The sequence below is a fragment of the Cygnus atratus genome, chromosome 13 (assembly GCF_013377495.2).
Source record: "Cygnus atratus isolate AKBS03 ecotype Queensland, Australia chromosome 13, CAtr_DNAZoo_HiC_assembly, whole genome shotgun sequence".
Classification (NCBI taxonomy): domain Eukaryota; kingdom Metazoa; phylum Chordata; class Aves; order Anseriformes; family Anatidae; genus Cygnus; species Cygnus atratus.
The window spans coordinates 3,888,206-3,915,057 of record NC_066374.1 but is presented as its reverse complement, the minus strand read 5'-3'; the positions used below and the strand labels follow the sequence as shown (position 1 = coordinate 3,915,057).

The 26,852-nt window shown below is 37.2% G+C and overlaps 1 protein-coding gene across 10 annotated transcripts in view; it reads right to left on the bottom strand.

Moving 5' to 3' along the window:
• Positions 1 to 26,852, bottom strand: part of ATRX (ATRX chromatin remodeler) — an 86,279-nt gene that overhangs the window by 4,232 nt on the left and 55,195 nt on the right. For all 10 annotated transcript variants that reach the window (XM_035541809.2, XM_035541804.2, XM_035541807.2 and 7 more), the window contains 14 exons: positions 26,024 to 26,161; positions 24,897 to 25,072; positions 22,685 to 22,802; positions 18,791 to 18,921; positions 18,405 to 18,493; positions 18,062 to 18,234; positions 15,663 to 15,816; positions 15,270 to 15,373; positions 13,102 to 13,210; positions 12,056 to 12,233; positions 10,381 to 10,575; positions 2,619 to 2,768; positions 1,292 to 1,417; positions 251 to 346 (listed from right to left, as the gene is read on the bottom strand). In XM_035541809.2, the coding sequence (XP_035397702.1) occupies positions 251 to 346; positions 1,292 to 1,417; positions 2,619 to 2,768; positions 10,381 to 10,575; positions 12,056 to 12,233; positions 13,102 to 13,210; positions 15,270 to 15,373; positions 15,663 to 15,816; positions 18,062 to 18,234; positions 18,405 to 18,493; positions 18,791 to 18,921; positions 22,685 to 22,802; positions 24,897 to 25,072; positions 26,024 to 26,161 (1,937 nt within the window). The remainder of the gene's footprint in view (positions 1 to 250; positions 347 to 1,291; positions 1,418 to 2,618; positions 2,769 to 10,380; positions 10,576 to 12,055; positions 12,234 to 13,101; positions 13,211 to 15,269; positions 15,374 to 15,662; positions 15,817 to 18,061; positions 18,235 to 18,404; positions 18,494 to 18,790; positions 18,922 to 22,684; positions 22,803 to 24,896; positions 25,073 to 26,023; positions 26,162 to 26,852) is intronic.

The window sequence follows — 26,852 nt, the reverse complement described above, 5'->3', positions numbered from 1 at the left end:
TATTTGTAGAAAGCCATGATTTTCAGTGCACAGCAAGTAGTCATGGATCTGAAGTGCTAGTCCCATAAGGCTCTATGACATCTATATGCCATAAAGGGTTACTGCAAGCTGCAGTGATACAAGTTAACACACATTGGAAATGACATTAATTAATAACAACTAATTAGCTGAATGACATATATAATGATCATTTCTTCGCCTGATAATGTTCAGCTGTAGGTTTAAACCTATAATGAACTCTTTTACTCACTATCGTTGAAATGATGTCTTCAAGGGGCTGAATTCTTGCTGCAGTTACATTGTTGGTTGCTTCCACAACTTTCTCTCTTCCTTGATTAATGAGGTCCTGAGAAAACACCAATAAATTAACTATAAGGCACAGATGCAAAGAACACATTTCTTTGCAAACTGTTTCTAAGTTTTCCTCATCTTTGGCTTATGTACCTAGAGAAATTACATTTTTCTCCTCATTTGCACATGTCAATTTGTGAGTAACAAGACAGACTCGGACTTCCACACAACTGAACTTCAATTCAGAATAATTGAACAGCACATACAAAACTGGCAACCTACACAGGAGATGGTATTTATAAAGAAAACAACTATTTTTGTACCTAAAGGTTTTCAGACCATCACAGGAGTGATGCTTTTCTACTCAGGCAAGTTTTCTGCAACACTGAGTTTGATGATGTCACAACCTCAGCTCATTCTCTGTGCTCAAACTACTGTGACCTATTTTAGCATAATACTGGCATATCACGTATTATTCCACAGATGTATTCAATATGGGTCCCCCTGATTTGCATACGTTGCTAGAGATTTTCAATTCTTTCACACAAACTCCCCACCACACACTAGTAGGCATCATAAGACAACCAAATGCCCTTCAACTACTGCAGTTTACAGGGTGGTACATTAGGAAGAAACATCAGCAGCTGCTTCAGCTAAGACCTGAGGTAACTGCGAACAGAGCACACTTTCCTCCCTCCCACTCCTTCTCAGACAGAAGGCAGATGGAGGCACAAAGCTAGATGTGGTAATTAACGTCTGCAAGGAATGCAGTTAATCTCCCAGAACCCTGAGATACTACCCAGATAGAGGTCTTGCAGGTTACATGCATACAAGTTAGACTTCAATTTACAGATATGTAACTAAGCAAAAAAGTTAGCTATTAAAAGAGACCATTACATAAATATCAGAATATTAAAGAAAGACACGAACCACCTACGTGTGACAGAATAATACACGCATGCTTATAGCAACACAGATGTTCCAACAGATCACTGCTTACCTCCAGCTGCTGGTTGCTCATTGCTGACAGAGCACCCAAATTGAAAGGAATATATGGGGTCTGAGAGTTGAAATTTGTGGGAAGCATGTTGGTCCCAGTCGGCATGTTGAAACGCATGGTCAAGCCCTTGAAAACACAAAATGCACTTGTCTGAACAACTGGAATAATTCACGTTCTCTACCAACCCTTGAAGCAGCACACGCAGACAAGTCAGCCCGTAGAGATGAACACGGCCACCGTACATGGCACAGGGAGGCTGAGCTATCCCACTGCACCGAGGAGCCTTTCCAAACCCCAGTTCAAAAGGGCATCTTAATCACAGGGGAACCTCAATTCTAGTCTTAAGTTAATATGGGCATTGAGCTTAATTATTCGGTCATTACTAAGACAAGAACAGCCAAGGTTTATTATTATATCTGAAGTTATTTAAGATGCATCTTTTAATTGCAAACCCATTACTTAATGTTGATTTTGACTGGATTGTAATAAAAATCTAAAGATGTGAAAAGGATAATTTACTAACAGGAATATAAAGCTCATCTCCCAAATTGCCTTGTAGAAAGCCATATAAGTGCTCACTGAAATTTATTGTATCCTCCTATTTCTTCTCCTTCACAAAGCTTTTTCCCAATACTCCATTTCATTTGTCATTTGTTCATTCAGGATTGTCAGTGGCATTTTATATACCCAATTTTTGTCATTTCAGATTACTGATCAGGTATGAATACCAAACTTAGCCTTTCCAGATTTTTTTTGATGTTAAATTCCAGTTACACCAAGTTACCAATACTGCTTTTACAGTTTAAAATGACAACAAAACCAAACCAACCCCCACAGAACCCACTGCTCTATCCACTTCAGTTTTCTTTCTACCACCTGCTTAAATATGAAATAAACAAGATACAGGAAATAAGGGGGGGAAAAGGCAAGATTTTAAGCCCTTTCTAGCAGATGCATGTATGTTAGTAAGATTGTGGCAAAAAGTTCTGAAATCAATTCTACACCTTTAATGGAACTAGAAATTTCCTCAAGTTGTAAAAGTGAGCTATTAAACAGGACACCAGTTGAGTGTTATCATGAAATGGCAAATTTCTGTGTGCAGAAGTAAAAAGTTACTTATAAATGGAAGTAATAAGGAAGATACACAAAAGAAAAGCATCAAAAGAAAAAACAATACATGATATCCTCGTTTTTCATGAGTTTACTCTACATATCCGTTTCTTGGCCTATGAGAAAATGATTTTCCCCAAAACACACTGAAAAGGTGAACGGTACTTATATGGAAAGGTTATTTTCATATACAGAAAACTGGTACAGATAGTTTTACCTTCTTTTCTGCTTCATATTCTGCCCATGCTGCCTTCCTTTCTTCTTCAGTGAGCTCCTCTTCCTCCTTATGGTCCAGGAGCGAATCATGTTCATGATATCCAACTATATACTCTTTATTGATCTGAAGCAATTCTGCCAGAATTGTATCCTGTTCAAATGAAAAAGGGATGAGAGAATAAGAAGTCACTCAGTAGCTCTGTTATATTTACTCTTTGTGCAGGCCTTACTGCTTTGACCCAATTTTCATGAACAGCAGCTCCGAGCACTGCAGGGAAACAAAATTAAAAAATAATTTAAAAGTAGAATTTTCCTCAGAGGGAGGGTAATGGATTAACAACCTGCTACAGAGATGACAGTCGGATCACTTAATGAACCACAGGAATGCTCTCAGATTCCACAACAATAAATGCACTTTAACAACCTAAAAAGAAAGGAATGTGCTAAATGATTTTTCCTTTGCTAGTACCGGATACCTGAGAGGACCTATCAATAATCCGCATCTGTAATCTATAAAGAGCACTGCTGCTGGTTGCAAAGCTCTAAGTCGTACTTTTGTTCATCAGCTGTCTGTTGGTACTCTGCAAAAAAGGCTGCTTTCTTCAAACTGTCAAGATGCATGTTGAGATAAATAGTCCCCCATCCATTTGGGCTAAAAAAGTTCAAATCTCTGTTGTGAGCTGGATTTTATCAGCAGGTGGCAAGTTAGCTTTCTATATTTCACAACACCCTTACATTTAACTGCTTTTAAGGTTAAGGGAAATGTTTACAATGCCCTTTACAACTACAGTCTATTGTGAAGGTTTTGTTTGCAGACATACTGAAATTGGTAGCTATATTAACACCAAAAAATCCTACTGCTGTTTTCCAGTAGGCAGCACTACCAGAATGTCGAATAGCTCCTGGGTGAAGCAAAAAGAAGCTAGCTGCTACCCAAACTGGCTAGTGGCTACTGCTCTCGACTGGACCACGGATGCCACATTTTGGTAGATCGTTATCTCAGTTCAGAAGGGAAATAAAAACAACATGAATGGGAAAAGCTGGGATTTCAAGGCAGCGTGTTAATAACGACTTTGCAGTCCCCATTGTCACCGACTCAACATTCCTGTCTCCACAGCTGTTCAAAGATGACGCCTCTCTGTAGTAAATAAAGGTAATGCTGCAGAGGATCAAGGAGGCTCTCTACGAAGACTATTAAAACCTGCCCCTCCCTGTACCACAGGAGTCCCCATTTCAGAAGGAATGACTGAATGCTTTTTTTTTTTTCTTTTTTAATGCACCTGCAGCACTGATAAGCCCGCCTAACTGAGAAGCTCCAGTACCCCTCAGCATTCCACCTAGGATTAATAACACAAAACCATCGTTCCATTAAACTTTCTGATCCACTCCTGAAACGAATTACGGTGAATGCAGTGAAAGAGACATCTTTTTGCAGCAGAATTAGACAAATACCTACAGACCCAATCAATGCCAAACCCTTCTTCTGCCAGACCTCTGTACTTTGGGAACCTTGTACTTGGGAACTGCACTTGAGAGTCCTGACCAGTGGCTTTGCCATGACAGCTACAGAAAGTTGTTCCTGTGCTTGTTTAAAGCTCAGTTACAGTAAGCAGAAGGTAACAGTAAGTAACATAAGGAACTATATAAGCCAGTCTTTGTTTTATCCTTCTGTTATCAACTAGTCTTCCTAAATTTTGACCCATGCTTTCTTCTCCAGCTCTTCAAGAAAACATTCAGCGTAAGACCTGCATGACTCATGGGCACAAGAAACACGTAACGGGATTTTGGGGTGGTGGGAGAGAAGGACAGCAGAGAGAGAAAAAAGGGATGCATTAATGGGATGTGCAGAAAACATCTAGAGGAAGGGGGTAAAGAAGTCAAGGAGATATTACAAAATTAAGTTAACACAATTAAAAAGCACTCTCAACACACTGTAGCTGTACATCAGTGCGCGGAGGGTTCCAGGCCATGCACATGCATTAATTTCCATAGTAACACTACTATTGAAAATAATACTGGAATATAATCCACACTCACTTGGCCAACAGTGTCTTCAAAATGTGGTTTAAATTACATCCAACTGCGTGTTTGCGTTTCTTTGTCTAAACTTTATTTTGCATTAAATATGATGGAGCTTGAAAACTGGTATATGGAAGGTACTGCCATGTGATTTATTTTACAGTGAAGAAAAATAATAAATTCACCTTATATACAAAAAAAATGCAGCAGATTAACATTCCTTTCATTTGTTTAACTTGTTGGTAAAACAATGATTATTCTTTATAAGCTTTTAGGTGATATCCTGGTGATGAATTAAAAATTTGAAGAGAGATTTTCCAGTTTTTTAATTTTTAAAAAGGATTAATTTGTCATTTATATAGAAATTGAACGCTACGGAGAGATAGATGTATTAGAAAGGAAATCTTCCACAAAGGAATCTAAGTTATGCTGTAGTTCATAAAGGTGTGGTTTTTTTCCTCCACCAATTTAAAATTCAATATCAAGGTTAAAAATAAAAATGAATGAAAAATAAAAGCCAGCAAATTCTTTGGGTTCTGAAATTAAAAGCCTTCCCAAAATTCACAGAACTGTCCCTTAGTACAAAAATACAATAAAAATCATGTCCTAGGAAGAACGGACAAGGAACAAGGTGCCACAGTGCCAGCTGCGAGGGTCGTGAGGGCCCCTCAAGCCTATTTTGTCCTTGTCCATCTCCTACCTCACCTGCACTGCGCTGAAACACTGCACTGGCCAGGGCAAGCCGTGGGCATTGCACTGATCACGGCACCCAATTATCAGCGTTTGTGGTAAAAAACTTCAGTGATAGCTACGTGATACCAGCCAAGTCTCCTGGATACCCCAGTGTAATCCTTTGGGAGCTGAGTGTTAAGGGTCTGAGAACCTGCTTTTAAAAAAACAAAACAGCCTAGTCATCATAAATCGCACTGATTTTAAAAAGGACTCAGAATCTATTGTTAAATTCAGGGCAAAGTGAAACGTAACACCTGAAAAACAGTCACAATGCACCAAAGAGAATTTTCTCACTTTACACTATCTTCTCCTTTTACTATTTCTGTAGAGTAGCAATTTAGAGAAAGTTTTTATGCCTCTAGTCTGTATTAGGCAATGAGTCACTACATTTGCATAAAGCTCATGGGCTATATACAGTAATTAGTTCTAATTATTTCTATACTTGAATACAATGAATTTGAATCAATGATTACTCAGTCTTAAGACACCTGTTATGCCCTTCAGACAGAACTTCTAAGGCAGTCATTTTCAAATCTACAGGGACAGCGGATGAATGAAATGTGCTTTCAAGCTGTGGAATTTAAGACTAATTTAATAATTCAGGTGAATAGCATTCACGCTAAAAATACTGTGTTGAAACCAAGTATTTACATTCTTCAAGACGTAGCAGGACTTTCAGAGGGCTAAGGGCAGAGAAATGGCACTGTGAAGTTACTGTTGTAGTGCAGCACGCCTTTTCCCCCGAGAGGGGCGTATACTGGCTCTTAGTGCTCCCGGGCAACCTGCAGGTCTTGCTCAGACTGCAGTGTGCGGAAAACTGCTGCTAAAATTAAAACTTGACATGAAACTTTGATAAGCTTCCAGGAAAACCTACATATTCCACGTTTGCCATGTGGCTTTTCATATAAAATAGCAACATTCAGCATCTTCCCCCCCACCCCCACCTATTAACATTTTCTAAGAAAACCCTTCTTTGACTGAAACTTGGGATTATTGCATAAAGGAATTCTCAAGGATGTATTTTGAAAATCAAGTAGCACTCGTTTCTTTGGTCACATAAAGGCTTTACTTCTTTCTTTTAAAACAATCCACAATGAATTCTCCTAATTTTTTAGTAAGAAATGAATTAAAAATATTTTTTCTTACATCAAAGCAGCTGGAAAGCGTGTCAAATCTACAAGTTCCAAGAGCAACCCTAATGCTCAGCTCTGAACCACTCCTCCTCAGCACACGATTCCTGACTGCTGACCTTCTAAAAGGTAGCTTCACTGAAGTCAAGAACTAAGGTGACATAGCAGACAACCCGCAGAAAACTTACTTCTCTAGGGTTTTCCACATTTATGCTTAGACAGAGGAAAGATGGAAAACGTCACCTAATTCTTATTTATAATTCCCTCTAAAGAGCATGCATTTTGGAATTGAACCCTTCAAAGCACATTTTCAAGTATTTATGCACCCATATTCTGAGGACCCCATTCTCTCAGATCCTAGATGTATCTCTACTTGATGATTTTAATATGTTTAGGTTTTTTATTGTGCACTTCACACCAACGCTATGGATTACAAGGGTAACCCCCAATCTTGCTGCCTCCACAAGAGTAGAGCTACACAATGGTATCGTTCCTTGTTCGAGAGACTACGCTTTGGAGATGTAAAAGAGATGAAGAGGCCTGAAGACAAGACAAATGTATACATAAAACCTGTAAAAAGCAAAACAAAAGCCTTCTTTTAGCCTCAATTCCTACTTCGCTTTGCTGATAATTATAAAGGAACAGCTCAGTCTTTTTAAGTGAGGAGCAGGCAGCTCAATGCTGGAAAAGGGTAATTCAGGTGAAGTTTTAGTGGCCTCTGCCTCCAACTGAAAGCTGCAGAGATCAGGCAGGGCATGCTGAACTTAGCACAAACAAAGCATCTTAAGTGAAGTTTTAAACTCCAGTTGCTGTACAATTAAGGGCTGTTACAATAAAATGCTTCTGAAAGCATATCAGTCTTTATAATCGACTGTTCTCTCCAAAAATGCAACAAATGCAGTGTTAAATTCATCAAATCATTAAAAAAATCATTATTACAAAGGTAAGTCATGCATCTCTGCTCTAATTTCACTGAAATAAGGAATAGTGAGCCTTCTGGATGAGGAAGGTTACATGATTTTGATATTTATACCATCCACTGCAATGTTTTCTACCGCTGGTATTTGCTTTTCGTTGTTTATGTAGAATTTCTAGAGAATTGGACAGAGCAAAACAAATAGGTAAATGAAACAGAAGTTAAACAAATGATATTGTAAATAAGCTATGAGCCACCATTCAGTTAAACAGAACACAGGGACCAAGGAACAAACCGCTGCAACTGCTGCACTAGCTCACCTGTCTGCAAAGCAAGAACCTGACTATGGATAAAAGGAAAATAACAGATCCCGATCAGCTGAGAAGACAAACACAGCCAAAATAATAATAAAAAAAATTGGGATAATCAAAATAGTTAAGGGGAAAGCGTTTTGTCTTTACATTTTTTATAGTAAATATAAGAAACAAACAAAAAGTTCTGTGACATAAACTACTTTGCAACAGTTTACTACCTTGGCACTAGTCACCCAGGCACCCTAAATGTTACTATTGCATTTCTTCTTGGATGAAATATCCAGGAATCATTAATTAGTTGCTGCTCACGCGTGTATGATGCCCTTGCAGGACAGACTGCACTCCTGCCCTCAGACTGCCTGGTCCAATCCCAAACCACAAGTAATACTTTGTGCAAATGACAGCTACCGACATTATTAATACTCCTGAGACACATCTTTCCCCACTAACAATTTAACATCATTTCACCACAAGCAGCCCAAAGACACGTGAAAGCACTGGCTACCACGCATGCTACAGGCAACACTGCTCCCAGCTACCAGAAGTTACGTTACTTCCTGTGCCACCTTCACACCTCACCTCCCACTTCCCCAATTCAGCAGGAGCTGAGGGAGCTCAGCATCCTGCAGGATTCTTCCTCACTATCGCAGACCCAAGCCTAATTCGGGGACACAAAGAAAGAGAAAAGATTATTTAGGGGCTAAACTAACTGCTAGCCTTCCACATTCTGTGGAATCAGAACCAGGAATACAAAAGCCTGCTTCCAACAAATAAATACAGAAACTGCTAAAATAAGATGAATCTATCTGACTTAGAGCCCTTTCAACCATCAAATGAAAACAAAACAGATTAGAAGTGTGCATGAAGATGCACATCTTAATAATAATAATCCTGTTCAATACCATTTGCTAAAGCTATGAAAAAGAACCACGCAGAGTTCCTATACACAGATCTGCTTCACTTCTAGCCAGGGACGTGGTTAAAGCTTTGTATTCAACTTCACTTATATGAACCACATGTTGGTGGCTAAATGGAATTAAGTAAGTACTATTAATTAAACTAAAGGAACATGTTTTAGGAGGTAAAAAAAACGAATTTGTAAATTTACAAAATAGTAAAAATTTAATCTGTTATCTACAATTTACTGCTTACAATGTGAAACATCATAAGAAAAAGAGCTTAGATACAGTCATTAAAGATTGTTTTCAAGGGTTTTAAATGCATGTGTAACAGCGACTAACGCTTTATAGGGCTACTGCTTCCTAAATCCCCCTGACAGCTGCATGGACACTGTAGGTGGTCGAATAAACTCCATTTCAGACAAAGGCCTAAATATTAAGAATGCCAATGCGATGCTCAACTGCAATTTATTACATCACAGTGGTCTACAGACAGTTTCAAATGAAAAGCATACCATTTTTCCTTGAAAATTAACAGATGTACAAACTAGGAAACCTCCTTCTCCACACCCAGACAGTGTGTAATGACCTAAAGATAACAGCTCAGAGATGTAATCAGGTAATTAGCTACGAGCCGTACGTTTACTTGTTACTGTTTACTAGCTATTCACCTGGTAAGCTAAAGACAACTGCGCAAGTTACTAATTGATTAGCCTTTGGCAGGCCACATTTCATTAGTGTATGTGAACAACACCTAACACAAAGAATATAAAATAGATGAAGTACAAACCTTAGACTAACCTTAAATATAAACTGACTTGGAAAAGGAAACTAAGATAAACAATCTGATCATTCTTTTCCCCTGAACTTCACAGTCAGGCAGGAATAAAAGTTACAGTTTATACTTTCAAATTAAGTTCATAAATTTTTTGGTTCCCCAAGAACTGCACAGGATACTGAGACATTACTACGTAGCGACAATGAACCACTACTACATGTCGCAGCCACTACAAATAGATTAAGGCAAGCCTCAGTGAAAACAAACTACTGTGATCTTAGAAGTCACTACTTCATACTACCCCAGAGCACAGAACGTCAGCGCTCTCACCATGTACAGTAAATGACCGTCTGCAAAAGGAACAAAAATGTCACTGGTCTCTGCTAGTACTGACAACACTAAAAACACATTAAAACCCTTAGCTTGTCCAATTTTTCTTCACTTAAACAATAAATATCTCTTTCCCTATCTCTACTGTATTTCTATTAATGGTCCCTACAAGAAGACAATAATAAAGAACTAAAAAAAAAAACAACACACAAAAAGGCTTAGCAAAAGAGATCATGGATTAATTTGACTCAAAGTCTTACCTAGGGAAATAAAAAACAGACCCTGAAGCCCAGCATCTCCTGATAGTTTTGTTATCACTAATTGAGGTAATGCTAGGTGTCACCAGCACCCACTTACACATACATTCATCTTGGCTTCCCAGGTTCTGTTTGTTCTAATTTAAAAACTCTGTCTTTTAACTGAAGATCTTTTTCTTACACTGTCAATTAGACTGAAGGGCATTAGAGCATCCATGATATTGATCACACGTTTTATTGCGTTATCTGCAATCTACCACATTTCAAAGTAAAAAATACTGATGTGAAAGTACAGCGCTTCTCCTTGCAAGACTGAATACCCCACATCCTTCAAAAGACCTAAGTTTTTTTTATAGAATATAATTCCCAGTGATCTGCATCAACTTACTTTAGGCAGCATCGGTGTATCTCTCTTCTTTTTCTTTTCTGAATTAGGATCATCTAGCAAATCTGGCTCAAAGGTATACAGCTCTGTGAGCTCATTCATTGTGAAATGACGTTCAACTTGCTGTTGGTCAACAACCCGGAAAGACAGCGACTGCTTTGTTACCTGTCGATCATAGATCTTATCTTCCATCGTTCCCTAGAAAACACAGTTATTCACTTTTACACAAAACCGACCTTCTGTTACATAGGAAAAAACTAACAGATAGAGAAGAGCAAAAACAACAACAAAACAGTGCTCTATTTCCCTTTTTTCTGTGCTCCTTATCTACAAAGTAACCTGAAAACAATGAAGAAACCTGAAAATACTTCACTGTTTGCTGAAGGGAAAAAAAACAAACCAACAAACAAACAAAAGAACAAAACCCTCCTGGAAATGAATAAAAAGTAGCGTGCATTGTGTAAGCGACAGATGTCATCTAGTTGTTGACTAAGTGTTAAGAAACATATGTTATCAGTAGTGGCCTGAAGAGATGAGGTTTTGCTCTATTTCCCAAAGTATAATTATGACAAAAATGTCAATTTCCACAGCATGTACCTTTTTTGTACATTTTGCTGCTTTGGGCAGCCCATAAAAAAGGAAAACAGATACCAAGTCACTGGAGTGGGAAGGACAGGGCAAGGGAAGCAGTCAAGTCTAATTCATCACAGCTGGGTACGAACAAACTAGATCTTTGATGAAAAAAGGAAAATTACATATTTAAAAAAAAAAGATGACAACTACGAAAAGTATGAGAACAGCACAGCTTGTTCTAAACACTGCAACTTAAAAAGGATACCAACAGTTCAAAAGTGCATGTAGAGAAAAACAGACTGAAGCCTGAAGAAAAAAAATCCATGTCTGACAGTAACATGTTACAAAAAGTGATCTATTTAAGTTGGCAAGTGAATAATGATTTGATCATGAGTTAATTACTGTTACTAGGGGAAAAAAAAGTCTTCAGTTTGTCCTGTGAAAGCCTCAGAACTAGGAGATGAAGCAAGACACTACCTGTCAGAAGTAATGGCATTATTATAAAGAGGATAGATCGGTGACCATCGGAATCATTACAGATCTTTGGGCTGTGACACAGGTTTTCAAATCATGATTGCATGCCTTTTTATAGAAAAAAAAATCTTTAGCTACCAGCATCTTCATTCCATTTGGATTTTCAATGACCCAGAGACCAGTTTTAAGGGGTCTGCAGAAGTCAGCCACATTCAGCAAGGCTACTGACAAATGACAGCCATCCTCTATGTGGTCTATACAATTAAGAATTTTTCGTAATGTACAAATTAAAGCAGTAAACAATATTCTGAGTCTGAATGTGTGAATCCCTGCTAGAATTCCAGGATTTGTGAAATACAAAGTGCCAGATTAAGTGGGCTTAACAGCAAATAATTTCAGCGTTGGTTTTTTTTTTTTAATTATTATTTTGCAATTTATTTATTTATTTTACCACCATTTCCTTCAAGATTTTTTTCAGTGATTTTGGGACAAATACTGCTATCAGATTAAAGCTGGAAGATGACTGGATCAGTGTGGACCACTACGGACTTCAGCAGAAGTCCAAATAGTTACAGTTTACAAATTTGACTGCAGAACCAGAATATCATAAAAAAATCACACAGAAACCTACCTGAGCCAAAAACCTGTACACAAACACAGGTTTGTTCTGCCCAAAGCGGTAAACCCTGAAAATACTCTGGATATCATACGACGGGTTCCAAGAAGCATCAAAGATGATTACTCTATTAGCAGCCACAAGATTAATTCCAAGGGAGCCTGCTTTAGTGGAGATAATAAACAAGCGGCCTCTGGAACAGAGAAAAGTTGCAATTTTTTAATATTTTGGAAATGTATTAAATATATATTTTTATATATTGAAACAATGTCAACTGAGAGACTAGTATGGTTAGTATATTATCAGAATTAACGAAATGTCTGTTTATATAGAAATGCCTTTTCCTTCTACTACAAAACGATCTATTTACTGTTGTGCTACTGGAATAATATTTGGAAAACAATCAGAACAGTACCAAAATGTAGGTATTACACTTTTATAAATGCACCTAGCAGACTTATAAATAGTGAAGAAAGCGTATTTACAATACCAGAAGCATATTTTATCACTTTTCATCTTCATGTTTGAACTGACTTAGAAAGACTAGTGAAGTACACCCATGCCAGGTTAAAAGCCAACTTTGCTACCAAACAGCATTTGCCTGTTGTAGCAGCATTGCTAGATAACCTGCGAAACCTCTCCGACCCAAGGCATGGAAACTGCTAGAGGATTCCAAAGGCAAAACAGATAGAAATCCCAAGTCTATTTATTCTTAGTTCCTTCTCTAACATGGAAGAACCATTTCAGTTGAAATTAAAAAACAAACTGAACTGCAAGGATAGAACAAAAGAAACAGCTCATCTCTGCAGACAAAGAAGCTCCAGCCACAAACAAATAGTAATATGCAATTGAGCCACAAGCATCGAAATAAAATATACACACTGAGGAGTGGGGACAAACAACGATAACTTGCTTAAAACTACTATATGAAGCAGTCCTGTACTTGGCAGCATCGTGATGCTTTATTCACACAATGTTAATAGGTCAATAAACTAATACAAGTAACAAAGAAACGTGGAACAAAAGAGGGAAAATCAAACGTTTATCAGAAGAGATCTCACCTCACATTAGTTTCATCATTAAATTCTTCAGCCCATTTCTTTCTTGACTGAGCTGTAGTTGAGCCGTCTAAGCGATAGTAATCAATGTTTCTGAACCATTTTCCTTCACCTAAAAATGTTAAGAGTCAAATGATTAAAATGCCTATTATGTAAGTAACCAGACTGATAATGCTGGATATAAACAACTCTCAAAATAGTACAAAAGCAAACATGGAACATAAAATATGCTACTCTGACAACTTACAACAATGGGAAAAGACTACAGGTTATTCAAGACAGAAAGTCCAGGATAGAAAATATTTTGGGAGAATTCACGGGCTTTCCACAGGCATGCCTTCAGATTATACGGCGAGGATTGTATAATAAAATGTAAAACGTAACATGAGAGAATATAATGTCAACTGCATTTGTAAGAATAATGCTCCTACAACCCTAAACCAATTCTGTCTAAAACGATTCAAAAAGTAAACTAAATGTCAATAGCACTTCACCTTGACAAAAGCATCCAACGTCTACCACTATCCTTTTCTTCTTAAGAGTCTAATCTTGTAAAAATTAACAACTGTTATTAAATGAAACTCCTTAAAGCAGCTTTATAAAGATCGGAATTTCAAGATGTGAAGTTATAATCAAGCTTTGTTTCAAGGTTAAAATTTAGATGAAGTATTTGAGAAGACCTTAGCTTTTTTGGATGGTTCCTCTGATTTCTCACCAATTATACTTCTATATCCACATTTGTATAGAGATGTCTTAACTTGGAGATAAGGTTACTTTTAAAAAGTAACTACATCTAATCCTCAAGTATTATACTACTAGTTGCTTTACTAATTGATCTCCATAATTTCATATTTTTAATTAACATAGTCTCTCCCATACAAATAGCATCCATAAGTAAATATTCAAAAGGAGATTTCAAAAGTCAAGGTCTAACCATTTTGGAAATGAATTCAGAACAGCTAGCTGTTTGAGCTTAAATATACCGTGACTTATGGCTATTTCTTGCCAGATGAAAAAAAATTATATAGAAGATTCTTCTCTCCTGAATTCAGAAGTAGCCTTTCATTTTCTTGACTATCAAGGTACATATCCACAAAATGAACCCCACTGTGCCATCAATTATAAAAAAAACAGCATTTTTAGGAGACAACACTGCTTCATACAGTCAAATTATGAGAAACAGATTTTTGAGTCGTGCCTGGAATATATATATAAATACACACATATATATAAAATACAGTCTAATTGCTTACTGAAAGAACTATTAAAACCAGAAAAAAAGGCCTTAAAAATTATCTCCGACTAAAGGCAGAAACTTGAAAAAAAGACAGCTTATAATATTTGAAGATAACAAATATTCAGAAGCTAAGGAAAGCAGCACGTGGGAACAATAAATCAGAGACATACTGGAGATCTTCATCTAACTACCGTGTTGATACCACTAAGCCACATTTCTCTTATGCAACTGTTCAACATGTTTATACTTAGAAATAAGATATTTGAAAGGAATGACAGATTCAAAGAAATTCTTCAATCCACACACACTGAGCACTGAAACTTCACATAAAAATTAACCACATCATCAAGAGCTCTGGGAGGATCACAAAGAGGAAACAAAAGAAACATCCTGCACAGAGGACACGTCTGACTCGTAAGAAATTCCTCGCTATTCAAGCATCACTAGGATAACGATTAATTCAATACATTGCTCTCTTTACAGAATCCATAAAACAATCTGCTGCAGTATACATAAACCCTAAATTCACATTTCGCGTTCAACATCAAGACACACCACTTTAAAATAGTGTAATTTTCCTTCATTATCTCTCTCCCAGTAGGAAGCATCAGAATTTGCCATGCATGAGCATACAACATCACTTCTGTACAGAATTTAATAAAATGCCTTCTCTCAATTTTGGATGATGAACATTTAATCTGCTTAGGCTACATTAAGCACAGATGATATAGAATGAAATCAGAAGCAAGAGTCCATCATAATGGGATAGCACAGACCTCCTGCAGAGTAGAACAGAAGTCCTGCCAGCTTCGGGAATGGCAGAGAGCACACGATGCTTCTCATGCAAACAATTATTTTAACTCCATTCCCTTCGGACCAAATAGAGACTTGTAAGAGAGTTCTTAGCTTTGTAACTGTCCAAGCTGACACTCACCTTTATAAATAGGAGCCTTATCTTTGTCAGTTTTCTCCCTGTTGGCCAGCTCCAGAAAATCTTCTATCAAATCCAGTGATATTAGGGATTGGCTAAATACTAGGCTGAAAACAGAAAGACAAAACCACAACATTAACCTCTGAGGTTATTTTAAATATTGTACTGCTTTACTTTTCTCCCCTGTTCACTCTGATAAAACCTTTGAAATGAACAACCCACCTAGATACAGCAAGGGGCTTTGGTGGAGTATGTGTATGGGAAAACTCTCCCATAAAAAGAGCACACACATTTGCTTCAAAAACCTGAGCTACAGCATTATAAAGACTGAATGAAGAACACTAACAGACTGATGTATTTGTAAGATTGCTAAAAATGCTTCTAAAACTGGCTTACACTTTGTCCCCAAGCTCCTCTGCCATTCGAAGAATTTCAAAGAGAAGCACCATTTTCCCAGAATGTTCCAACACTTCAGCATCTGCATCAGTGACGAAATCTTTGTACCAGTCTGGAGCTGGGCTACCAGGATTTGAAGAAGATGTAGCTTTACCTATAAAAAACACAAACAAAAATTCAGAGATAAAGGCATTGTGTCCATTTAAATGCTTTGAAACGTCTTTATGTTGCAGAACATTTAGAAAAATAGTTCTACTATCCGCAGCTTTTCCCCGTGAGTATTTATCAACAGCTTTGTTTCCAACAAATACGCATCTTTGAAAACTCATTCATGTTCCAGCAACTAAAAAGAAGCTTTTCACAAAGTGATTTTGAATCTGAAACAAACATCTGAAATTCCTAGAAAGAGAATGGTCTTTTGGGTTACACCTAGGTCGTCTATCAAGATGAACTCTCAGAAGAAAGCTTTCAAACGCTACCTATAATATTGGTTTTCAAGACAAAACATAAACCATCTCCTCTTTTGTTATGCTCAGATTTAGAATCTTTTTCCTAATCTAATTTAGAAGACAACATTAGTATATACGGGGGAAAAATTGTAACTTTTTCCCCCCTTTTTATTAATTTACAGTTGAAGAAAAAAGAGATTCCACCAGTATATTCTGCCTTTTTGCAAAGTTCTTTAGGAAAGTTTCTTGCCTGCTCATCTCCTAACACACCACTAGAATAACAACAGCTGCAGAACACATACATGGAAACAATCCCATTTTTAACATGTCACCATCTTAGAAATTAAATTAACTTTTTTTTTTTATTGTTGTTAATTTGACTCCTAGAAATATAAAAATACTAGAACTATAAGGTACAGTTTCTCACTGAGAACTACACCAAAATAACTAGCAAAACCAAGTCCTTCTGGGTTTAAATCATCACTCAGGAGTGTCAGACACCAACCATGCTGATCTTTAATGATAGTTGCATTGTCTACTTTGAGACAGAGCTGAATTCAACCAGAAAAAGCTTATATTCAACACTGTAATCAGAACCAGAATGGCAGACAAGAACCATGAATTATCTTTATTTGCATTACTTAATTTACTTTTATGACATTGCAGCTTAACCTTCTTTGCATTAGAGTGATAAAAATTGATTAGATTTATTAATGCTATGTTTTTTCACATAAAAACTTGTATCTTACTGAAATATTTACTTACATAGGAGAAAACTGTTCTATCTCATGAATAATTCAAAATGCTTACATTTGAAGACTATGCACAGCAAATCAATTGTGACACACCAATAAATTTCAGGTGCAAGATAGAACCGATCTTGACAAAATTCACAGTCGAGCCCTCTTTCACACATGCTTTTAAAGAACGTATTTTTCAATACCAGACCGAACAATGAACAAGCTAAGAGATTTAGTCTGACGTGACATAGGAAAATCTTATGCACACCACCTATTTCTATCCTCACCCCTAACCTTTGCAGAAAGGCCTTCAACAGCTGAAATGAAATACCAAGTTTGCCCCCAAACCTCATCTGGTACAGCATCAAATGTCTGTTTAGAAATTCGCTACCTACATTAAATTGAACAAGGTTGCATGAGAGAGATGTAAAAATTTCAGTGTTCCACAGACAGAAACTCATGCTTCCTGTAATGCTAGTAATGAATTTAATACACTTAATCTGTACGTGTACGTATTTTATGCACACACACTCATTCTCTCCCCCCCCCACATTTTTGATATCTCTGCTGTAGGAATAGGGGACAAAAAATAAATTCTCTCCCCCAAAAAACACTTATTTAGGGAAGGTGATTAGGCATTGATATATCTGTTAAACACATGATAAATGACAGTGCCATAAAAATAGCTTTATGATATTAGATACAATGTTAGAAGTAGATTATTAAAGGAAAAATAAAAGAAAATGAAATATATACACATACATAGCTTGAATAACAAGTCTTTAAAAAGGTTTCTTATGCCTCTGCGTTATACCTGCTTGCTTAGTTATTTATTTCAAATTCCAGGTGCAACAAAAAAGGGCATACATATCTATTAATCATTCCATTCATCTTTCACCAACATCCTAAAATAAAGATGAAAAGCATCATAGTTCTCTGTTAACCTTACACCGTTTTGTACTTATGAATTAAAAAAAAGTATCTGTTCAGCTTCTCTGTCACAAGACCCCTCACTTCTAAATTGATGCCCTTTATTTTTCCTGTAGGAGATTATTAGGAACAGCAGGAGCTGTGAGCATAGAAGCCCTTCACGGATTTAAGAAATTTGTTGTTCTGCAACAAAGCAGAACTCTTGACAGCAGCACTCTCAAAACACATTTTCCAAATGTCAAGCTGCATCATATTTGATTTACTTATATACTATACTCACCTTCATCTGATTTTGTAACAGACGGAGGATTGTTTACAAGTTCTTCTACATTTCCTTCTCCACCTCCACGAGATCTTGAATTCCAGACTTTTATGACTTCTACATCATTATCACTGCCACTCCCACTTGAGCTACACTCTTTCTTCACTTTTTTCCCCTTGGATTTTTTTTTCCTATGAAGATAACATCGTACATCCCATTTTTATTTTTTAAGATCATATTGCTAGAGGATATATTCTAACAGATATATACATATATATAAAACCATTTACTTTATAGAAATCACTTAAGTTCTATTAGGGAAATAAATCCAACAACAAACAACAAATAAAAGCTCAATTACTTTGCATAATCATCAGAGCTTAAACTCATTGAAGTTTCATCAGAATCTGAAGCTATGAAGTCATCCAGACTGTCTTCATCAAAATAGCCCTCAAAAGAGAAAAAAACAGAAATTTTATTAATTATGCTCATCCAGAAGCTCTTATTAAACCTCTAGCCATCTGCTTATTCTTCATTTGAAGAATGTTAAGTTCTACAACAGCATGGCCTTTCAAAATGTTTTAAGAGTGACAAAATATCCAGAAACTAAAAATACGACAAAACCGGCAGCACGATTACCCCACACCAACAAAGGTTTCCATTAATTTGATGAAATTTTACCTAAAATTTAGCATAGCTTGTTTGAAAAATGTCTCAATAGAGAGTATTTTAATACATCTAATTTACCTTATTTTCTTTGCTAATGTAGTCCAGCTGCAAACACCAGGGGTGAGTCCAGATTCTGCTCAACATCTGGAAATCCTGAAATAGTTTAGCTCCAGCTTTGCCTCGTCCACCTTCATTGCCACTACCTACACCTGACAATAAAGTTCAGGTATGAGAATGAAACCTTGCAGTAAGTTAGCCACATAACATTCCCCCTTTGAACAATCTGGTGGTGAAGTACTGAGTGTTCTTTCCAGATGCACATCATATTGTAACATCTGTTGTAAAAGAGATCAAATTACTCAGTCATAGGCATTTTTCTCCTAGCCAAAGTTGTCAAAATTAGATTTTCCCCTTTTTCTTGACAATAAGAAACATGATTTCAGTTTTACATAAAAGCACATTTCTTCCCAGTATAGGAAAGAATTCAAATCCTCTCTAAAGGAGTCATGTCTATGCATTTAATTGTAAAATCAGCTCTTAAAGAGCAGCCCAAGCTAGAAAACAAAATAAAATTTGCACTTAACTTTCAATGAATCTGACTTATTATTTTAAGCTACTTTTTTTTAAACTTGCAACTCTGCATTAATTTGCTACAATAAAAAATGTAAAAATGCCCAGCCTATTTGCATTGTTCAAGCACAAATTAGAGCAAAGTAATAAATTGTGCAGAGTTGAACGTTTGTTGTAGTCTCAATGACTCATTAAACAGTACAATATCTTGAGGTTCTTGAAATTGATTGGCTTTCATATGCATTGTATCCATAATTTAAGGTATGTATACCTAGCAGAAAACAGTATTTGCTGCATCAAAATTCTGAAATGTTTATGAAATGTTACGGCGAGGCAGGCATAAAGCTTGTTCAGTGCATTTGCTCAACAAGTTAAGACTATCACATAGATGTATACAGAGCACAAGTAATCAACAAAACAACTTCTTGCTAAGTTTTAATCATAAAACACAGCTTTAGAACTAACTTGTACTCCCCTATGATGCTGGGAAATTGAATTATAAGGAAGACAAATTCTTAGGTTCAACTTGGCTAAACTTGAGCTAACATGACAGATAAACGTCCTCAGTTAACAACTCCTACAGACTTCTTAATTTTCTGTATTACAGAAGCGTTCATATGTGATATGTGTTCATATATTATTACACAAGTGTTCAAACATGTTCATTAAATGAATTAAAAAATGACAACCTTAGAATATTGCATCTAAAATGTGTATTTTGGTATATGCCTCTGTTACAAGGCACAGGAAAACAACTTTAAACATTTGCAGAGAAGCAGCAACTTCCCTTGTATATTTGTCTTCAGCAGCAAGACTCGCTTTTTATTTAATGAAAATCAGAGAGCACATCTTCCTCAGTGGAACTCTTTAAATACAAAGGTAATCCAAAGAACTCATGCAGGCCTCAGTAACCATTTTAGAGATTTCCTCTGAAGACCTGGGCCACGGTTAGCTTGCACAGCTTTTTTCTCTCGAAGAGGCAGTTCTTCCTGCCTTCCCCTCTCGTTTTCCTCTCTCTCACGTTGTCTCTGGCCCTAAGTACCAGATGATCTGATTGAGCTCACCACAGTGGCAGGACACTAACCCCAGAAGAAGAGAGAGAAAGTAAATGATGCTTTCTACTAGCTCAGGGTGTTGAAGAAGCTCACCAAGGGCTAGTAACTCATGAAACTGTGCAACCTGTTGTGACAGCTGCAGATTTCAGCTCAAATAATTGTGTTGAGCCCTCTAAGTTTGGACAGATTAAACTACCTGCTAGGGAGTGTGTTTTCTCAGTTAGTTACACACACAACCCAATAATAAATTAATTGTTCCAACAACAGAACAAACGTGAAGCTCATTATATTAGGCTTTTTGCCTGAGGAAATCCTTCCCTTAGCTTTAAGGAACACCAGATTAGAGGTTACTTCCTCTTACCAGCTGCCTGCTTTATTAAAAAACGAAGTACTGAAAGCCAGTGTCTGCAAAGATTTCTGCACCAAGTAAAGCAGTTGTAAACACACAGCACTAGCTCTTATGTTAATCAATGATGCATAAAAGATTTACTTCACCATCTAAAAGCATGCCAGACCAACAAAGTCAGGGTTGTAGAGTCTGAAATTGCAAAAACAGTCCTGCTTTGTATTAGAAATAGGCCAAAGGAAACCTACAAAACTATTGTAACTCTTGAAAGTTACAAGACACCATGAAGAACTACGATGATTTAACCTAAACCATTTGGATGCATGCTTGTAGAGTAAATAACTAATGCTTATCATTTTAGGCTACTTGCTTTTGGAATGCATTTAGAATGATGAAGGACATGGAATGCAAATAAGCAGCATTTCAGCACATTTCTATAAAGAAGAGTCAATGCAGCAATACAGGACAGACTGCAATATAGAGCTCATTAGGTGTGAGCACTACATAAAAGTTTGGGCTTGCTTGTGTACTGTTTTGAAGTACTATTAATCTAAGAACCTTTACTTCCTTTTTTTAAAAAAAATACATAAAGCAAGAAGTTTTTACTCCCTTCGAATGAAAGGCTAAAAGGAGCAATCTGCATGTAAATGTGCAATTATTACTGGAGATTATCAGTGGAAGTGAAATTGCTTTCACTGGCCCTTTAAAACTCTCTACTTCCATAACTTACACCAAATGAAGGCATCACACAACACAGGTGTAGAAAGGGAATCTAGCTGGCAGTTTGGCTAGGTGATAGAAACTGCACTAACCAGAACCTAAAGTAATTAAGACAACACAGTGAATTTCATACTGCTGTAAATCACAGCTTGATTTGAGATGCAATTAATCTCTGTAATTAAATTTGGGAGAGTAACCAGAATAGAAAAATATAGTTTAAAAATTCCTGCAGCAGCAACAGGCGGGCATTAAGGCAGGTGGCTTAACAGGTGCAAAAAAAAAAAAAAAAAAAGAGAAAAAAAGATACTAATACTACTAAACTGGCACAAAAGTCTACGTAATACATTTTGTAGCAACTGCAGAAAGGGAATATATGGTTCAAGGTTTAACAAAAGCCTATCAGAGCACCTTAAACATGACAATGTAATTCAATGCACAATCACTAAGACAATTATTCTATGTGGTATATAAACAAACTAGATTGTTCCAGGACCCAAAAGCTGCTGCTGAGGAATCTGGCTGCACAATGCCCAGCGGCACAGAAAAGCTCATTTAAGAGTTCCTTGAGATTCCCACTCCAGTAGTCCTGTTTGGCATTACCATATAGAAGTGCTGACATTTTGACACCTTGATACACTAAAATTACAAGCTGCAGAGTTTTCTCTCTCATATAAGTGAACAGTAGAGTAGCCCACTGTGGTACATTTCTTCTTCCCCCTCATACACCTTACTTTTACAGTTAACCAAATTTACATTAATTGGAAAGAAGTGAGAATGGTCATTGTGAAAACCAGAGTTGAGGGGTTTAGAGAACAACAGAAGAGAGAGTTCCACAAAAGAGCCAAATGTGACAAATAACAGTTTCAGCTATAACAATTAAAAAGAAATTGCAAGGCTTGGCAGTGTGCTTACAGCAGTGCAGCTCAATTTTAATTTCTCTCCCTCCAATCTTAATGCAAATATTTTGTTTCTTACATGAATAAAATATTAAATAAATTACATTTTATGTCTAGGAAAGAAAAAAAAGAAAGAAGAGATGAACCATGACCTGAAGGAGGACTACTGTTGAGATACATATATTACTATTCCTCCAAGAATATTTACGCACAACCAAATGTTTTGCTGTAATTCAAGTTTCAGAGCTAAGGTCAACCTTATAGGAAGCAGAAAAATATCCCTATAGGGCTGATTTTATATATCTAACAACCCTTCCAACCATAGCAAAAGCCCCTTAGTAAATAACCATTAATCTTGTTACCTGAGACAACTGTAGGCACATACCTGTCAAATGATCCAAGTAGTATTGGTAGAGTTTGCACTGAATAGGTGTCATTCTAACTTCTAGAACATACTCATATTTTGGTGGGAGGAACTTTGTTAACGCTGTGTAATCTTTCCTCTGTAATTTTAGAAGTGAGATTTTAGTCATTATAAACATGAAAATGACTACTGAGAGCTTAAGAACTTCGGGCATCTCCAACGGCAAGGCACCATGCATAAATTACAATGATTCACATTCTCTCCTACCACAAAGAAAAATAAATAAATAAATAAATAAATAAATCCCTGTACAGGCGCTGTAAGGCCCACCTTACACAGTAAATGCAGTTGTCTACTTACAAGATGACCTATCAAGCCCATGTCTCATTTCCAAGTCCTTGCAAAGTTGACTGCAAAACAAAATTTACTCGTTTTCATCTTTTCTACCATTACACTAGATTCTGTATCTCTCCATCAGCCCTTTCATCCAAACGGCACAGGGTGCTTTGATCCTGACCGAGACACTGCTCAGGAGTTGGGGACCCACGGAGCAGCCCCGGGGGGCTCAAGCCTGTGCTGCGCCACTCAACCAGCGTGGCTTTCAGGCTTGTGCCGTGCAGCACAAACCCCTGGGCTGCAGGATAACCCCAGCCAGCCTGCTGCAAACAGCAGAGCCTGCGGGCAGCTCCCACCTGGCACCAGCAATTACACCACCTGCATGGCCTTGCTTTTATCTGGAAGGGTAGCGAGAAGCTCCCATGCGAACATTCCTTAGGAATGGAGTTGTTTTCTTGCAGAGAAATTATACAATAGATTAAATGAGAGTTTCTCTCTGCGGACAGGACCCGCTTAGTGCAGCATGCTGTGGGATAATCCACCAGGCCCCATCCGATGCTGCATGAGTGTGGAGTGCCCAGCATCCGGGGGACTCAGGACTTGCTCACCATCTGTGTCCCCCCAGCGCAGAATAACGGTAAGGTCCCCAGCTAACAGGACTGATTTTGTTGCAGGACTAATTTTGTTGCAGGACTAATTTATCCATAACAGCTCGTAAGTATTGATTCCAGAAAGTGTTTGAGGAAATTATGTGTTTTCATATGTTTATTTACAATAATTGGAGTTTTCATGCTACCTCCTTCATAACACGAGCAGACTGTAATGGGGAATAGTTTGTGTTCCTGTACTGTACAGAGGTGTAGGGTTGTGTGCTATCCTCTTGCTACTATTCATACTTCCAAGATACTCATCCTATGCCAAAAAGTCCTTAAAGTCCTTTACCAGCCCTACACACTGCCATAAACCTTTTTATTCCTTTCAAGGAGAGCTATCTACTCATGGGACTATCCCACTATGACCATCTGACCTAACTCAAGCCCACTGGGACTACTTAACCAATGATCAACAACACATGGAAAAAAAACCAAGATGACCGCATATGAAGGGGGCAGACTCAGCTCTGACATGAACAGAGGGTGCTGTGTCCCTGCCCTTGCCCCAAGCAAGGCTGTGCCAGGACAGGGACAGGCAGGTCTGCAGAAGCACAGCCAGGAAGAGGCCCTGGGAGCCTACACAGCACCACACCTCTCCTGGTGCCCGGGTTTAGAGGGGAACAGCGGTAACATTGTGCTGATGGCACATGAGGTGCAATACTATAGCAGATAAACTCAAGAGATGGAGGCCAGCCATCATTCTGGAAATTTAGGGAGGTTAAAGTTTGTTTGTTGTTTCGTTTTTCTTCTCATTTAAGGTTAAGTTCTTCACCCTTTTAGACCCAATTAAACTTCCTTTTCTCCTCTTCCCCATTGTTCTCATTCTCTCAAATCCAAAAATTGGAATCCAGAACCAAGTGACAAACTATGGATCAAACTACGGATCACAAACCTTCTCTGCAGTTTTTAGGCAGATGAATTTTCAAGCATGTATACATGAAATTAAAAGAGGATTTCCAAGTAATTGGCATCCTACTCTATCATATAAGTTTTTTACTCTCCTAACAGAAAAAGTGTTCTCTAATATCTGTATATATCCTGCTTAGGAGATATTGGTATCAGGATAAAAACTATGATTTTTTTAAAAAAGGTTTTCTACCTGCAGTGAATAATGCAGAAATCTAGTAACCTGTGAAAGTATTTAAGTCGAAAGTAACATGCACTTTTATCAGAACAAGATGAAATAACTCATCCCCATCCCTGCAGCTAATTCAAGTAATTAGTTATAGTAAAACTGTTCTCACCTGAACGCATCCAGCTAACATCTCATAGAGAATGTGTGCACGCTTCTTCATTACTCTGACATCTACCAGAGTGGAGTCTGCACACTGACCGTTCTGAATTGGATTTATGAATCGATTTCGGAATTCTTTAATGGAACCAAGCAAATTCTCCTTAATAAAGTTAACCATGCAGTGATCTGGAACAAAAAGATCAGGCTCCAGTTGTTGAAAAGTGAAAGTACAGTACTGGGATTAATTCTAACACAAAATGAATGTGTCATATATAAAGTAAGAGCTTTCTCTTAAGCAAAAAAAAATATGTATATATAAACCCAGCATTTTCAGAAAAAGGCATCTTAAATCGATACACACTGTCAGCAAAAAGGTAACTTCTAAACTTAATGTCAGATTTAACACTACCTCATCTTAGATGCTAAACAAAGTTTGAGAGCTTCTGTACACCAAAGCAATTAAATGACAAATCGTATTTGTAAATATTTGGAAACAGATTCAAAAGCATTAATCAAAAGAAAGAAATATTACCGCATTATTAACAAACAGGAGCAAATATTACAAGCTAATATAGAATAAAATTCCTGAAGCAATAAAATAAATTACTGTTTTAACAAGTTTTCTAAGAACACTGCTCTATAATAGTTTAAAACAATTTAAATTTATGCTCCTGCTAGACCTGGTCCACCCATTTCCCCTCTAAATACTCCCTCCCTTTCCCTTTGGACATGTTGAGACTCATCTGATCCTTTGGTGAGACACACCAAGGAACTGAACTGTCAGAAAGCTATTCAGCATTCATGTTCTGATACTCCTCACACTGGCTCCCTGTGGAATCAGATGTATGCAAGGCCATGCCAAGGAAAGGGATGGAGGAAAGGCCAGGCTTCCAACAGCTTCGGCTTAATTTGGCTTAAGCTATCATAGAAATGCATCTCGAGACATTAATTAAATATGCAAAATGAAAAACAAAACAAAACAAAAAACTTGTTATTTTTCTGTTGTTATGGAAACATAGCAAACAGCTTCATCATGTCAAATTGTAATCAAACTAACTCTCTCTCTACTAATATATTGCTGAAAGGCAGGAGTACATTCAAAGAAATAAAGCTGTCTTAAACAAGAAAGCTACTCACATTCTATAAGATTATTTTGCAGTGGTGTTCCTGTAAGGATTATTCTTCTCCTGGATCGAATAGAATTCATTGCCTTAGAAACAGCAGATGCTTCATTTTTTAATATGTGCCCTTCGTCACAAACAACAAAGTCAGGGCCTAGAAAGAAATAAGAACATTAGATCTCTCCCATCTTTTATAACCACAAAGAAACTGGCAGCCTACAGAAACTGAAATTTGTTCTACTAATGTTTATTATGGGATTTATTTTTTTTTATTTTAAAGCACCATTAAGGTTCTTTTTCAGTTTTTACACAAGCATTTACAGTAGACGTTCTGGTAAATTGCAGACCATTACTTGTAAAATTTTCAAGGCAGGATTAAATACATCTTTCGAACATATTCCTATAAAAATTGTCTATCCACAGAGCTAGTGCATCTGTGTCTGTATTTTCATTCACCCTGTCGAAACTTCTTAAAACTGTTCCCTAAATTCAGCTTATGCTGCCATCTACTGGTGCTCACGCAATTAAAACAAAACCCAAAAGATCAGGTAGCCAGCAATTTTTGTGCAAGGCAACAGATCCGTATCAACACAGGTAAACAGTGCGACTGGAAGTCTAATCTAAGATTTATGAACACCATCAAATCTGATTTGAATTAGAGACAACTGAAATGCCACCCTGTAGCTAAAAGTCACTGCAGAAATTTCCTCAGCTTTTACCGAAGATAAAACAGGGATTCCAGACTACAAATTTAGAGGAGTTGCACAAGGAATGACAAAGCCACGCCATACGATGTTTGCACTGTATGCGAAGCAACTCTGGCAGAATTATTAGGACTCCGAATT